Source organism: Podarcis tiliguerta (assembly GCF_965153285.1).
Source record: "Podarcis tiliguerta genome assembly, chromosome: 3".
Taxonomy (NCBI): Eukaryota; Metazoa; Chordata; class Lepidosauria; order Squamata; family Lacertidae; genus Podarcis; species Podarcis tiliguerta.
The window spans coordinates 31,693,052-31,709,237 of NC_139536.1; the positions used below are offsets into that span (position 1 = coordinate 31,693,052).

At 44.4% G+C, this 16,186-nt stretch overlaps 1 protein-coding gene across 1 annotated transcript in view; it reads left to right on the top strand.

The window, feature by feature from the left end:
- Positions 1-16,186, top strand: part of XDH (xanthine dehydrogenase) — a 60,554-nt gene that overhangs the window by 16,336 nt on the left and 28,032 nt on the right. The window contains exons 5-15 of the mRNA XM_083434398.1: positions 563-689; positions 1,433-1,494; positions 3,161-3,229; positions 4,624-4,686; positions 5,280-5,366; positions 7,107-7,248; positions 8,767-8,859; positions 10,158-10,309; positions 11,310-11,403; positions 12,665-12,774; positions 15,705-15,889. Of these exons, the coding sequence (XP_083290524.1) occupies positions 563-689; positions 1,433-1,494; positions 3,161-3,229; positions 4,624-4,686; positions 5,280-5,366; positions 7,107-7,248; positions 8,767-8,859; positions 10,158-10,309; positions 11,310-11,403; positions 12,665-12,774; positions 15,705-15,889 (1,184 nt within the window). The remainder of the gene's footprint in view (positions 1-562; positions 690-1,432; positions 1,495-3,160; positions 3,230-4,623; positions 4,687-5,279; positions 5,367-7,106; positions 7,249-8,766; positions 8,860-10,157; positions 10,310-11,309; positions 11,404-12,664; positions 12,775-15,704; positions 15,890-16,186) is intronic.

The following is a 16,186-nucleotide window of genomic DNA, read 5'->3' on the forward strand; positions in this document are numbered from 1 at the left end:
TAAGAGTAGATACAGTTCATCAAGATGAAGTCATTGCACCCTTCTGAGCTATTTGGTAGTCATTTTGGGAACAAAGCAGGAGTATGCTTATTACATTTACTGATGGCACCAAGTTGGAAAGTTAATGCAACTATGTATTGACAAACTATGCAGGATGAATTGGGAAGTCTCACAGGAAAAATGGACACTGCATGAAACCCTTAGCAACAGTACCGAGATTGTGCTCTTGTGCACATGGGTAGGAGAATGAATGTGTTTTTTTCTTCAAAGTTTCAACCGCTGAAAGAAGAAATATTATAGTGATTATGATTGAGTACATCACTACTGGCAGTGAATCCTCAAATGAAGAATGTGTATGTTTTAGGCACGTGTTTAAGCATGGTATTTCCATTAAGGATAAAGCACAATTACACACATACCACAGCAGATGTGGTTAGAGATTACTTAAGAAATTAGGCCTCTGAACTCTGTGCCTTCTTCGGCAAGACCTTGTTCAGTCCTGGATCAACTAAGGGGACCATTGTCATACTAATAAGAGCCTTCTGTCCTTGCCTTCTTCCAGGAAAGAATAGCCAAAAGCCATGGGTCTCAGTGTGGTTTCTGCACTCCTGGCATTGTTATGTCCATGTACACGCTCCTTCGCAATCAGCCTGAACCCAAAATGGAAGCAATTGAAGATGCTTTCCAAGGTGAAAGGTTTTTGAACCTTACTAACTTTTGTCCAACCCCCACGACACAACTTGATTTTTTGGGGAGGGGGCTGCATATATGATTGGAGAAGTGATGGGCTGTTACATGTTCAACCTTACGTCTTGGACATTAAGAAAAGAAAGCCGGCTGCCTTCAGCTGCTTTGCCATCCTTGGCGGTGGTGGGAATGGCCCTGTCATTGTGACTCAGCAGAGTATGTGTGCCTTTTTAAAATAAAAAGTTAACATACCCCCTCATGCATTCCAATTAGACTGTCCTTCCTGATGGAATTAGGTCATTGCGGGGTGGGGGTGGGTGAATCATCTTACCGTATATATTTTTAAAAATTGCTAGGGAAAATACTGCACAAAATTTGTTCATCTCTTTTACCATTTGGCCCTCAGGTAATCCCTGTAAGGTAGAGAGCTTACAAGGCAAAATTTATAAACTAGTAATGTAGCAGCAAAGCTGGGGAAACATTTGGAAAGGAAGTTTGGCAAACAGTTCAGGTCAATTCTGTGTTACCTGGAGGTTATGGTTGTGGTGCCATTTGAGATTGGAACCCCATTTTCAAAGTTATATAGAACCACAATGCTACTTACTCATTTCTCTGGGGGTGAATTTTAGATATCCTCAGAATGTTTAATGTCCTCCATGGTAGAGCAGAGCCAAAATAAATATCATTTTTTTCTTGTACATCCTTAAGTGACTCCTAACCTCTGCAATTTGATTTGGTGATTCAGGAAATCTCTGCCGCTGTACTGGATACAGGCCCATTCTGGAGGGTTACCGGACGTTTGCAAAGGTAAGAAGCCAGAGATCAAAAGCATTTCGTAGAGTTAGGCTAGCTTTTGATCAATGCCAATGGATTATACACCTAAAATAGAAAAAGTTGGTCTGCTGTGTCCAGTGTTAGTCCTACTCAGAGCAGACCCATTCGTATTAATGGTTGTACTTTAGTCATGTCTTTGAATTTCAGTGGGCTTACTCTGAACAGGACTAACATTGGATACAAACCAATTTGCTTTCACTTCTCCAGTGCCTCTTCCATTTTTAGCAATCTTGCCACAAATGTTGTTACAACAAAGGTAGCGAACATGGCATCCTCCAGATGTTGTGGGACTCCAAGTCCCATCCATCTGTGGTCTAGCAACATATGGAAGGCACATTCCACATTGCTTACCTATGCTTTACAGAGCTAGCACTTCTAATGGGGGCGGGGAGGATCTGTTCTAAAGTCTGGATTTCTGGAACAGATCATGATTCTTGGAGGAGTTCTGGTGCAAACTCTATTGAAATTAATATGGAATGTGAAAGAACACTGCCCTTCCATGGCTCCCATTCATTTATGTAGGACTGGTACAAGAAAACATCCTTGAAGATGATATCCCATGTTGGCAAATTTATTTCAAACTGGTGTTCACTTCATTAATTTAAGTCTGTTTAGGGAAAGGGATACTCTAGAAAGGAGATGGTATGAGAAAATCTGGATTAAGGGAGGAGAAAGTGTATTTAGGCAGTGATTTGCATGATCCGCAGTTCCCTAGTGGATAATAAACACACGGATACAAGTATTTAGGTTTATGGGTTCAAATAGGCCACAACTTTACTGGTTACAGATGTGAGTGGTTTAGCTTAGACATTGGGTGAAGCCAGGCTATATCTCGACTCCTGCCCATCTGCAGGGAATCCATCTAAGAGCAAACCACCAACAGGAGGAGCCCTATGACTTAAATCAAATACTGGCATCCCGAGGGGTCCCCGTTGGGGTTGTGGCATGGCCCTAGCCCATGTCCGGGCATCAGACAGAGTCCACACCCCCGGATCCCTTTAACAGGATACCCTTAATGAGGAGGGGCAGGCGGAGGCTACAACTCCCCTCCATCCAAACAAAGGCTTACCCAGTGCCTAATCTCACAGTTGTGATGATTGCTATAAGGTAGGTGAAAGCCAAATGATTGGTGCCAATTTGCCAAGTGGGAAAAATTCCCACTTGGCCCCAACAATATGGCGGCTGACGTTTGTCCATAGCAAGGTTGTGTCATAGAAAAGCATAAAAAGAGGGTGGGTGGGTTGGGAGATCTGGGGAAGGGCACAAAAGGAGGGCTCCCTGTGGCCATGCCTCCCACAGTTGCTGATTGGTCAGCAGGGCCACCCATGGGCGGGGCCCGCCCAGCACCAGTGACACAGCCTGGACAGTGACATGGAGGGCGCCAATTCCAGCCCCCCACCGGATCACTGCAGGGCCCTGGATGCCTGGCTGCAACGCCGCCCACCTGGAAAAGGTGAGTGGACCTGTAGCAGAAATCCATACGGACTATGGAGAATTAATGGAGGTATGGGAACCTTACTTTCCACTTTTAATGAATGAATGAGCCCTAAATCTGTATGGTTAAATGGTTTCATTAGCAAATGTGTTAAATTAATATAGCTTTGATGGAGCTTCTTTTGAAACATTTTTTTCCATCTAGGATGGGGGATGCTGTGGGAATAAAGTTAATGGTCTTGGTTGCTGCATGGCTGGAAAGCAAAATAATGTGGTAAGTTGGTTAATGGTTTAAGGTTGGTTGTCTCTTAAACCCGTCATACATTTCCAAGAGGAGAAAATTATTATTATTTTGTGTGATGTACTTTAAATCACTGCAATTAGGATATTTCATACCTGTCTTTCCCCAAATCACTATTGCAGGTTGCTGAGGGTACAGAGAATTCTGTTGAAAATTTTCCTAGCCCCCTCAAAACTACTAGGATTCTCTCGGGGAAAGGAGAATGACTATTAAAACAGGTTTTAAAGTTTGTCGGTTATATTCTGAGATTCCCATGTCAGGTTTCAGGAAATAGTAGTTACTGTAGTATTGGGATTTCAGGAGCTTTTAGACTGCAATTCTAAACGCACCCAGATTTACTTTCAAGTAAACATGCAAATGATTATGCTCTTAATATGCTATATGATTATATATTATGCACCATCCATCACAGCTCTGACTTCACTCATTGGCTAAAAACACTGAAAGGTGGGAGCAGCCAGGCAGGGTCATCTCACAAAAATAACTTGGAAGGTTGCTTGAACATTTTGCTTCATAACTTTCTTTCTAGAAGGGTCAGAGACTTAGGGATGAATTCAGCAACATGCACAAGCTTTTATGCTTGTCAGATGGACTGATCCCCCTTTCCACACCTACATTCTCTTTTGGGGGTACTTCTGACCCTTCAGAGTGGAATGTGAAAGGGATCCGGGGGAAAGACGGGGAAAGCTGTGCTGTGCTGGTATCCCCTAGTAAACCTTATTAGTTGAGTCTTGGCCTTACTTTTAAAAAAGAAAAAGAAAAGAAAGCCCAGAGTCTGGGGTACCTGCTGACTATGGGTCTGGTATATCAGTACCCCAGAACTTGTCTCTTGGCACTCCTGGATATAAACATAAGTCTGCAACCATGTTCACACCTGCCTGGGAGTTTGCTCTACAGTGGTTCCTCCGGTTACAAACACTTCAGGTTACAGACTCCGCTAACCCGGAAGTAGTACCTCGGGTTAAGAACTTTACCTCAGGATGAGAACAGAAATCACACACCGGCGGTGCAGTGGCAGCAGGAGGCCCCAGCAGCTAAAGTGGTACCTCAGGTTAAGAACAGTTTCAGGTTAAGAACAGACCTCCAGAACGAATTATGTTCATAACCAGATGTACCACTGTATTTAAAACATACTTATTTCAGCGCGGCTTATTCTCAAGTAAGTAGGGTAAGGACAGCTGTATTTGTTAGGATTTTCTCTGTTCGTAATCATCTGAAATAGTATGTGTCCTTTTAAATCTTTTATGTGTGTGCCTTATATCTTAGTAGTTGCTGTTTTAAATGGAAAGAGAGAACAAATGACATTCCATCTCCATGTAAGAAAGTTCCTGATTTCCCATGTTGCTCTTTCTCTCCCCTCCAAATAGGGTCAGGGTTGCTGTGGAGAAAAAGTGAACGGCTGTTGCATGAATGGAAAAGAGAACAATACTGTAAGTTCCTATTACTGTAGTTCCTCTTCTTCCATCTTCTTTTGTTGAAATAAATATATAGAATATCAAGCCATGCTTAAGCAAAGTACAGATAAAGCTATACCTCTATTTTTTGGTCTTGAAATGGTGTGCCCAGCAGCCTTTGGAACATAGTGAGTGATCTCTGAGGGAGGGAGGCAAACAATGAGCTGAGCCCCTTCCTGTATCTTGTTGGGAGAACAGGTTGTGAATGGGAGTTAGCAGAAGCAGTGCACAATTTAATTCAACTGCAGTTGTTCTTGTTAGGTCATGGAGGTCCTCTGTGGACCAAGGTGCTTCCATGCTATTGATGGAATGTGTATCTATATAGCTATTTAAACCATGTTAAGTATATTAAAAAGTTAAATGTTCATTATTAAACAAATATTGTGATTGTTTCAAGTCCTTTTCATAGCAAGGATTTTAATTATTTTTTAAAGTATCACTACGAGGATTTTACTACTGCTCTGTGTTGGGCTAGTAATATTGATATGCTTTGTATAAGACATACAAATAGTAATCTTCTTTAACAGTGAGAAAAAATATATATGCACTAACCAATGACAATTTCTTAGGGATTGATCTCCTCAGAGCTGTTCAATCCATCTGAGTTCCAGCCTTTAGACCCTACCCAGGAGCCGATATTCCCACCAGAGTTATTGGTAAGAACGTTCTCTTCTCATGACTTTCTTGTGGTGTTCCTCCTGCATGGAAGATTTACCTATCCATTGACTTCTGTGCATGGGCTGAGAACATGTTGAGATGATGCACTGTCTTGGGACAATAGACCATGAATTCACTTCAGCTTCTGTAGTTTAAGCAGTGAATCACTTAAACACAAGTAGGGAGAGGGAGAATCAACAACCATAGGCAAGATTGAGCCACTGGTCTTTCAGCTTTGGGAAAATATAGTTGTACACAACAAAAGGGCTGTTATCTCTGGGAGTTTACAGTTCCATAGGGAAAAGCACTTCCTATGACCCAAGATATGAAGCAATGGAGTACAGAACAACTTGTTATTCCATGTTTGTGTAGACTGGAGTTGTTGCATCGGTATAGCAATCCTAGGATAGCCTTGGCACAGAGATATACAACTTCTTAACTGCCTTTGTGTCTTGGTCTTTCCTCATGAAGTTCCTGGAGATGGACATATGATTGTCCCATATTATCATTCCAACTGGCCTGTGGGGTAGGATATTCTGAGGTAGTGAGTGGCTGAAGGCCGTCCATTGACCTTGAGCGATGGTTGTTAAGCTCTGCTGGTCCCCTGGTCATTCATTGTCCTTGCCTTGGTGGAGGACCCTTATTTGTGTCCAGATAATTGTATTCAACCAGACACTGAGCACAGCCAGGAGAAGATGCAAAGCTCAGTGGTAGAAGACCCCAGGTCTAGTCTCTGGCGCTTCCAGGTAGGACTGGGAGAGAACCCTGTCTGAAATCTTGGAGAGCTTCTGCCAATATGTGTAGATGACACGGAGTTGGATGGACCAATGGTTTGATTCAGAACAAGGCAGCTTTCTATGCTCCTACATGACAGGTGGGGACCACTGCCAGTTCACAACCACACCTAGGGGGTGGGGCCAACCTGTGCATTCAATATGATGTCAAATGACTTGACAGGTGCATGGTCTGGCCCACTTTTCAAAGTTGGTCCAGCAGGGTGGGGGAGATCGAGATCAGGCCTGCCACACCAAAAAGGTTCCTCAGCCCTGACCTATGAGGATAGGGACATCTGAACATGAGGCTAGCACATACATCCCATCCAAACTTTATTCCTTCAGATGCTCTATGGATGCTTCTGACACTTAAAACTCACCTAAGGGCAGTGCTATTTTTCTAGAAAAAAGAGGTGCCGGAACTCACCACGAATATATACCTTGTTCTCTTATAATGGCAAAGGTGCCCACCTGAGAGGTGCCAGAACTGAGTTCCTGTGAGTATTGGCAGAAAAACACCTGCTTAAGGGTCAAACTACACATGATAATCACACCTCCCCAGCAAATTTGAAAGATCTCACTTTCTTTATGAAGGTACATGGAATAAGAAGTAGCTGAGGTTCATAATCATAATGATCTGCCCAAAGCATTGGAAGGTTAAACTTCAATGACTTTTGGAAGGCTGTTTGCTACATGTATATTGAAGGACAAAGTTACCTTGTGGTGTTGCTTTCACCTAAGATATGGTTTTGTTTTGCCTATGAATACTTTGCAAGGCACCATATAAAGGTGTGACACACCAAAGCACAACAATAACAGTTGACTACTTCTAACTTTTCTGTTTCTTGTCATAGCTTTATGGTTTCAGTCTTGCATCTCCATAGGAATAATCATACAGAGCCTCGATTCCTTGCTCCTGTGCCAACGTATTGTGATTTGAAGCTAAATCTGGTGTTGTTTCCTCAGACTCACACTGATCAGCCTCAGAAGCAACTGTGCTTTAAAGGGGAGCGAGTGATGTGGTTTCAGCCCTCAAGCCTCAAGGAACTGTTGGTGCTCAAAGCTCAGTACCCAACTGCCAAGCTTGTGGTGGGGAACACTGAAGTAGGTAAGGAAAGAACTCCGTTTCTGTTTGAGTTTTTTGTCAGTACAATGCAAAGGCTAAGGCTTCGTCCACACTTCTGCTTGTTCCTGGCCCAGAAAGCATGGGTCTGAGTGGTTTGCTTTTTGCCCCACTGCTTTCCCGGGGAAAACCCCCCTCTAAATCAGAGCAAATGTCAATCCATGGAAAATCTGACTGACATTTGCTCCGATTCAGCTGTAAAGAGCAGGTTTTCTCTGGAGGAAAGTGGCGGCACAAACAGAAGTATGGACAAGGCCTTAAATTGCCTGCCCAGTTAAGAGTTTACCTATGCCTTTCTTTAAACCATCTTAAGATATTGCCCTGCCTCCATTGTAATAGTTGAGCTTTTTAATAGTTGAGCTTTGAGGTATAATTGATGTGCTCCAGCTGGAACATAGTAAACTGTCTTATACTAAGCTGTACCATTAGTCCTGGGACGTGTATGGCGCTGTGGGTTAAACCACAGAGCCTAGGACTTGCCGATCAGAAGGTCGGCGGTTCGAATCCCTGCAACGGCGTGAGCTCCCGTTGCTCGGTCCCTGCTCCTGCCAACTTAGCAGTTCGAAAGCACACCAGTGCAAGTAGATAAATAGGTACCGCTCTGGCAGGAAGGTAAATGGCGTTTCCGTGCGCTGCTCTGGTTTGCCAGAAGCAGGTTAGTCATGCTGGCCACATGACTTGGAAGCTGTACGCCGGCTCCCTCGGCCAATAAAGCGAGATGAGCGCTGCAACCCCAGAGTCGGCCACGACTGGACTTAAATGGTCAGGGGTCCCTTTACCTTTACCATTAGTCCATCTAGCTCAATCTTGTCTGACTGGCAGCAGCTCTCAAGAGTGTCAGTCCTTCCCAGCCATGCCCGGAGATGCCAGGGATTCATTCTGGAACCTTCTGCATGCAAAGCATGTAGTGCCTGAGATTGGCATGAAGAATCTGAGCATGCCCCCACCCTTGGCCAGGCTCCTGGCAAACTGCACCTTCCAGTGCAGATGTCTGGGTTCCAGAACCTAATGGCAAGTTGGTTTTGTTACCCTCTGAGAGTCTAGAGGTGACCTTTACATATTTGAAAACAATGCACATTTTAGGTTAGGAGTGAAAAGTAGCCAGACTAATTAAATCTCCCAAAACCCATCCTTTCTAAGTCTCTATTGTCCCCATTCTTGATGTTTACCCTCGTGGTTTGCTAATGCCATGTTAGCTAGAATCTTGTAATTTCCCGTAGAAATCAAACTGTGTGTGCTGAGGCAGTGTTTGTTGACTTTGCTAGCTGCAATGGAGAATCCCTTTGGCCCTTGACCTTAAACTTCCATGGCAAAACAGTGCAAATGCTTTGTGGAGAGATTGTTCAGGCAAAAGCTCTAAGAGTCACTATAGATATTGTCACAGAAACAGGCTTTGGTGGGCTGGGCCTGTTAAGTAACAGCCCTGCTCTTTCATTGGTAAACCTGTTACGTCTGGCCGGCTGCCATGTCTGCATTGACCTCATTGGATTGTGTTTCCTTGAGGTATTGAAATGCGGTTAAAGAACATGCTGTACCCTGTGATCATAGCACCAACTTGGATCCCTGAAATGAACTCTGTTCAGCACACTGAGGAGGGTAAGTAGCAACATGCTTATCGCCTCAGGAGACAGGCCGTGGGCCTGAGGAATGTGCAGGGAAAGACTTCTAAGCAATGCAAAGGATTCTGGATGTTGATTTGTCACTAATTAGGTCCACGGGCCTGTCTCCCGCCCACTACTGATCTAGTGAGTAGGTGGATCCCCTGCTGTGATACCTTCTTTGTTCCTGAGGCCAAGGTGTACCGATTGCATTTATGTAGGCAGTTCCAAAATGAAAATAATTGTCTACTTTGCATACTATTAGTGAGCATGCTGCTGAACAAACCGCCTCATTTTTTTCTTTAAGGGAGTGAACCCCCATGTTGTAGTGTGTCTGTGTCTGTCTGCGCTGATAACACACCAAGCACAGCATAGATTCAGCCACTCCTTGCCTTTCTCGCAAAAAGTGGCACATCTGAAATAGTTTCCTGCCTCTGCATCCTCTAAATGTGGCAACTGGCTCAGTGGTGGCTGGTGCCCATTGGGGCTGGTGGAGAAGAAGGCAGGGAGACCAGCACAGGTTGGGCACTGCCTCATATGGCCAAATGGACCAGTCTCCATTGAACTTGACATGCTGACAGCTTTAACATCCTTTAACTGTGCATAGAGTTCCTGGTGCCCCGGGAACTCTCAAGATATAAGCTGAAGATAATAAAATGCTTCCAAGAAGCCACAGCCTCTTGGTTTAGAGGTCTTAAAATACTACCAAGGCCCAGGGGCGAAGGAAGGTGTCGTGACACCTGGGGCAGACGTCACTACGTAGGGTGCATGTGCGGCATCGCTACATATGACGCATGCATAAATGCTGTATAGCGGTTTGCCGCTGGCACTGCTCCAGCGCCTTATGGATGGTGCCGCGATCCCTCAGCCGCGAACGAAGGATCCTCCATTTGTGGCTGCAGCCTCAAGCAGAGGATCCTGGCACCATCTGTATGGTGCTGGAGCAGTGCCAGCTGCAAACATACAATGCATGTGCGGCATCGCTATGTACAGCGCATGCATGCGATGCCGCACATGCACTGTACTTAGCGGTTTGCTGCTGGTGCCGGGATACTCTGCTCGCAGATGCAGCCGTGAACAGAGGATCCTCCAAAGGTGGCTGCGCCGCCACGAGCCCCCGCGGGGTGACTTCTTGTCACCCCCGCAGACATGGAACCTGGGGCGAACCGCCCCCATGCCCCCCCCCCGTTGCGACGCCACTGCCAAGGCCTGCCAATGCCTCAGGACAGCTCTTTCATCTTGAGAAACTACGTTATAGCTACCAGCCAAATCCCTCTTGTGTCGCTGCTTTTCCAGGAATTAGTTTTGGAGCCTCATGCACTCTGAGCCACATGGAAGAGGTTCTGCAAAAAGCGGTGGCTGACCTTCCTCCTTACAAATCAGAGGTGTTTCAAGCGGTCCTAGAACAACTGAGGTGGTTTGCAGGGCCTCAGATCCGAAATGTTGCTGTAAGTGCTCTCAAGACCTTTTTTCCTTTTGATGTGAGCAAAGGCAGCTTTCAGGACAGTTGTTCCTTGAGACTTCATGCCAGTACATTTGCACAAACTTGCACAAGATTATACGGTGCCTGTGCCTGTTGCTCATTCATCCTGACGTGTTTGCATGGAGGTTATATGATACTGACAGCTATCAATTGCTATGCTGCATTTTCCAGTGCAATTTTCTGTCACTTTTTTTTTTTGTCAGATGACTCACAGTCAGAAAAGTGGAACAATAATTGCACTGAAGTGCAGGCTAGTAATTTGTTGTTATTTGTTGTTAAAAAATAAATAAACAGCCTATGTGGAAGTGCGGAAAGACTCAAATGAGAAAATAGCAGGCAGGCACGATGCGCCTTTCCTTTGAATCTTGCCTTGCTTTGCAGTTTTACTTCCAGTCTGACTCTAGGCCCTTTGCACATTACTCACATGAAGGGGCATTATAGGTGAGAAGTGCTGGTGTTGGGGAAAGGCACTGAGCAAGAGAGCTCTAGAGTAGGGCTGGGGAACCTCAAAAAAGCCCTGATGGATCAGTTCATAGGTCCATCTGGTCCAGCAGCCCATTTTCACAGTGGCCACCCAGATGCCCTGGGCAAGCCTGCAAGCAGGACCTGAATGCAGTCTCCTCACTAGTAATTCACAGCAACTGGTATCCAGACATATATTGTCTCTGATACCATGCTCTCCTCACCCCTGATTGTTGTCTGGTGCTGATGGGAGCTGAGATACAATGGCATATGGAGTATGGAGTATACAGTAGGCAGAGAGAGGCTCACATTGGGTCCTGTTCCAGCAAGTGGACTGGCTTGGGCTCCAGCAGATCCCTCACTCATGTTGCTCCACCCCTGTGTTGGGTGCTGCCCCCGCCCGGATTTGATAATTCAGTAACAGTGTTTAAACGGAAAGAAGTATTCTCGCAATGTCTTTCCGGCTGCTTTCTAACCCAACCATGTTCTGTATTTGGTTTCAGGCTCTTGGGGGAAATATAATGACTGCAAGTCCAATATCTGACCTAAATCCAGTGTTTATGGCAAGTGGGAGCAAACTGACCTTGGCATCAAATGGTAAGCTTTAAGTAAGAATGGCAGATGGTGCATCACCAACCATCTTCTGGCTCACTTAGGACAATGATAACAGACCAGGGAATTTTGCACCTCTGTTCTTTCTGGGGTGAATCAGGTAGCACTGCAGCGCCTGTTGTTTCCATCAGCTTTGGTGGACAACACTTGGTAGCATTGCTCTAGTAGATCCTTCTTTTGCTTTGTTGATTTTGATGGCAAATCTTTTCCAGGTCACTCTGAATGCACAGATAGTCTCTAAATGCCATCCAGATATTTTCATTAATTTCAATGTTTGAAATTTTGCAGTGTTTGGCAGTTGATATGAGGCAGTATTTTGTATTTGGCAGTATTGGTAGCTCAAATGCAGTGGCGTATCCAAGTGGTCAAAAATGTTTACACTGTTCACAGATCAATATCTGTCAAGGAACCTGTGCATTCCTGTCACAGAATCTTTGACCATTAAAGAGGATTGTCGGACCAGTTCATGGGTGCACACTCAGTTCACATGGAATAGTGTTGGGCAATTGTACTTGTGAGCTTAAGTGTGTTCCCTAACACACCCACACCACCCCTCTGTGGTTGTGCTTTGGCAAGCTGGGTTTGATCATATATGAGAAGGTGCTTAGACAAAACCCTCTCATTAAACCTTGCAGGGTGCAACTCTCCTGTTGACAATCATCTCCTTCCCTGTTGCCTCTCACTCCAGATTCCCACTGAAGCCATCACATAACCACAAACACTTAGGGTGTATATATGAAACCAACCAGCCTCTCAAATGTGGCTACCCCACCCAACATCCCTCCCTCCTTGGCTCTCACCCAGAGAGGAAAATCTATGCTAATACAATCAAGAGAATCCCCACCCCACCCCTTGCTCCTCCCTAAAGGGTGTTACTCCTTTGGGGTCTCCCCATGCTGGGGATGCCCCCTGCCACAACAGTGCCTCCTTTTAGCCTCTGACTTGATACCAATTTCTGCCTGTCCTGGGTTCATGATTTTGACTTCCCAAGTTTTGTTCAGCAAGGATGTCCTGCTTAACCCATTTAGAGTGGTCTTCAGGAGACCCTAACCATGCAAAAAGATGCTGATGCCAGTCAGTACCTGACAGTACACAAGAGAAAAAGCACACACATTATGGGAATATACTTTACAGCATGACTATAGCTGCTAGAATATATTCTTCCATTAAGTATAGTAAGAATGAATGAAATGGAATATGATTTCCCTACACATTCCACCCATTATGTACTGTCTTTTTTTTGCAGAGGGAAGGAGGACTATAAGGATGGACGAGACATTCTTCACTGGTTATAGGAAGACTAAGCTTAAACCTCAGGAAATACTGCTCTCGGTTGAGATTCCCTTCAGCAGGAAGGTGAGGTGATTGGAATACAGTACAGTGGTACCTCGCAAGACGAAATTAATTCTTTCTGCGAGTTTTTTCGTCTTGTGAATTTTTCGTCTTGCGAAGCACGGTTTCCCATAGGAAATGCATTGACAGTTTCCCATAGGAATGCATTGATGGTTTTAAGAAAAAAGCGCAAGACGTTTTCATCTTGCGAAGCAAGCCCATAGGGAAATTCGTCTTGCGAAGCAACTCAAAAAACAAAAAACTCTTTCGTCTTGCGAGTTTTTCGTCTTGCGAGGCATTCGTCTTGCAAAGTACCACTGTATAACATTGCTTTGAAAGCTAGGTAGAGAGCAACAATTACTTTAATGGGAAGGCAAAATCTCTCTTGGTTCTACTGATCCATCCTTGAAGGAAAGGTGGGTATGTTATGATTCCTCAGGAATGCAGGAAGATCACAAAAAATGAAAGGAAAATGAAGGAAAGACTAGTTCCTAGAAAATAACCAATATACTCCCCAGCTACTTCAAGTGAAGTGCAACCCTGGGACATTTTGAAATATGCACAAGAAGGAGTATGTATGTAACACACACAGAGAGAGAAAGAGATTACCACAATGTCCAGCTCCCATTGCTTCTCAGGCCCTCCTTCTGGGAAAAGAGCCCATTGATTAATATTTTTTGATAGTTGCTCAGGATCAGCCCTTATATTTAAAATGGTATTATTTTCATGTATTTATTTATTTATTTATTTGGGGGGAAGTTAGCCTAATTTTCAAGGAAACTCAAGGCAGCTAGTTAAAGGAACCAAGTTTGTTCCTCTTTTTTGCCTCTTTTTGACTGAAGTGAAAGCATTTGTTTGGGAATAAATTGTAAGGGTTAGTTGAGGACAAGTCCCTCTTGAACTCCTCCAGCTTACAGTAGCTTTCCAGCAATGGAATTCCATTGATTTTAAGTGAGGTCATGTAATATTTATTTTAGGTTTTCTTTGTTCTCAAGGATTCAGCACTTGTTCCAATAGAGCATACCGTTATTAAGTTGGCATGGAATAACTGTTTCTGTGCCACAAATGAGGGACCAGAATGAACCTGTAATTCAGGGGTGAGGAACACACATTCCTCCCCCCAACAGGCACACTCAGTAGTCAGGGATGTTGGGAGTTACAGTACAACGCCTGGAGGGCCAGAGATTCCCCACCTCTACTCAAAATGGAAGGCAGGCCTATCCCCTTCCCCTGCTGAGTCCTTTGCTTTCCAATATATTAATCAGAGCCAAGTGGCTTTGTTACCACCTACCTGTAGAAATGTAACTCGGTCAGAGTTGCTGTCCTGGGAAAAGATGGGCAAAGATTGTGACCTCCTCTCTCAGTGAATCAGGCTGACTTGCACTTCATGAATTTAGGTGTACATGTAAAAATAAATAAATTAAAGCATGGCTGAGATAGACATGGAGGATATGGACACACTTGTGAGAGAGCCAATCAATCAATCAATCAATCAGTCAATCAATCATAAGCCTGGGTTTGCTGTCACAAAAGTCTATTCATGGATATGTAGTCAGAGTCTGTTATGTAGTGACTGTGCAGGAGTCCTGTTGTCTTTTACAATTGAACCCCCCCGCCCCCCGCCAAGTTCACTGACTGGTCTGGTTTGGTCCTGCCCCTCTGTAATCACTGAAGGATTAAGGGAAGAAGCTGAGAAGTAAGTGCCCCAAAGCCTATCCTCTGAAATACAACAAACAGAAGAACTACATTCAGTGGAAAGTTTGAAAAACAACTACTCCATGCTCTAAAGTGAAATGTCCTTGCATTATTTTTCAGGGCAGAGCAATATGGACCCCAGAGGTGCTGTGTCTCATAGTGCAAGATAGAAACTGGCACTGACTGCATGAAACCGTTGATTAGATTTCCCTTTTCCAGTGTTATATCAGCCTTGGGAGGCATCTCTTGCCTGCTTTGCAGGAACGTGCAGCAGTGTAGTTTGAGACTCAGTACAAATAGTCCAAAGGACGACCCAAACACTTACGTTTTGAATTGTTGCAGTGCGGTGGTTTAATCCAGGGATGAGGCATCTGTGGTCCTTCAGCTATTGTGAGAGTACAACTCCCCTGATCCCTGACCCTTAGGCATGCTTGCTGGGGTAGATGGGAGTTGAAGTTTCACAACATCTGTTCACAGGTTCCCCATGTCTGGTTTAACCTCCTTCCTATTTCTACAGTTCTGTGATTCTGTCTGCCACTTAGTGAATTTTGCTTTTTAGAAATATAGCTCACAGCACCCTCTGCTGTGCATACATAAAACAACATTAAATCCTGTTCGTTTTAAGAAGTCTCATTTGGAAGTAACCCTGTCCAAGACTGCAGCCTCTTTTGCCATCTTACATGTGGTAGTGCCACTTGACTGCATGGCAAACTGGGCACGAAACACTAAATTCTGATACTGGAGGTAATGGATAGTCAGCTAGCCCGGGGCTACTTTAACCCACTCAAAACTTTGCTATCCAGGCATTCCTACTTTTCTGTTAGTGACCAGTGTTCATAGAGAAGGAAGTACGTGAACAACTAGCCTTACACATTAATTTTATGCGCTGTTTAGTGAAGAGGTCTAAGTTGCAGAATGAATTTAGTGTGTGATGTTGTCTTGTGTTTTTACTATTTTTTTGTTGGGAGCTGCCCAGATTGGCTGGGGCAACCCAGTCAGATGGGCAGCAAACAAACAAACAAACAAATGAACGAACAAATGAACGAACAAATGAATGGCTAATATTGTTGATATGCATTAACAGCTGCTTTTTTTGCACTTGCTACCCTGGGTTGAAAATAAAGTACATATTTTTGGGAACTTTCTGGTTTTTAGTTCTGGGTATAGAAATGGACTATGAACCTGTCCATTCTCTTGATCCCACCTGTGCTCAAAGAGAACAAACTGAGGCAAACATTTGTTTCCTTTTCTTCTCCTAGGGTGAATATTTCTCAGCATTCAAGCAAGCTTCAAGGCGGGAGGATGACATTGCTATAGTGACCTGTGGGATGAGAGTCCTGTTTCAAGAAGGAACTGATCAAGTGCAAGATATTAAGCTGAGCTATGGAGGAATGGCTCCCACAACTGTATTGGCTGTCAAAACTTGTCAGGAGCTCATTGGAAGGTAGGAGAATTAGACCCTGGTGTTGTGTAACAGAGGAAATTATTGTTGCACACCACCCCAATCTCCAAGTGGTGCAAGGCTCCAGGAGTTCCCAGCATTCCCAGGGTTTGCATTTTTTTCAGAATGTGGCCCAGTGGAGACTGTGGTGTCTTTATGATATATGGTTTATTAACACATATATACAACATTGAGCCTACAGTGGAGAGGTTCACAGCAAAAAGGGCCTTGCTTCATCCATCTTGCAGCCTCTGATTCAAACAGATTCTCTATCTCTCTTTCCAGCTTGCTGCTTTTTCT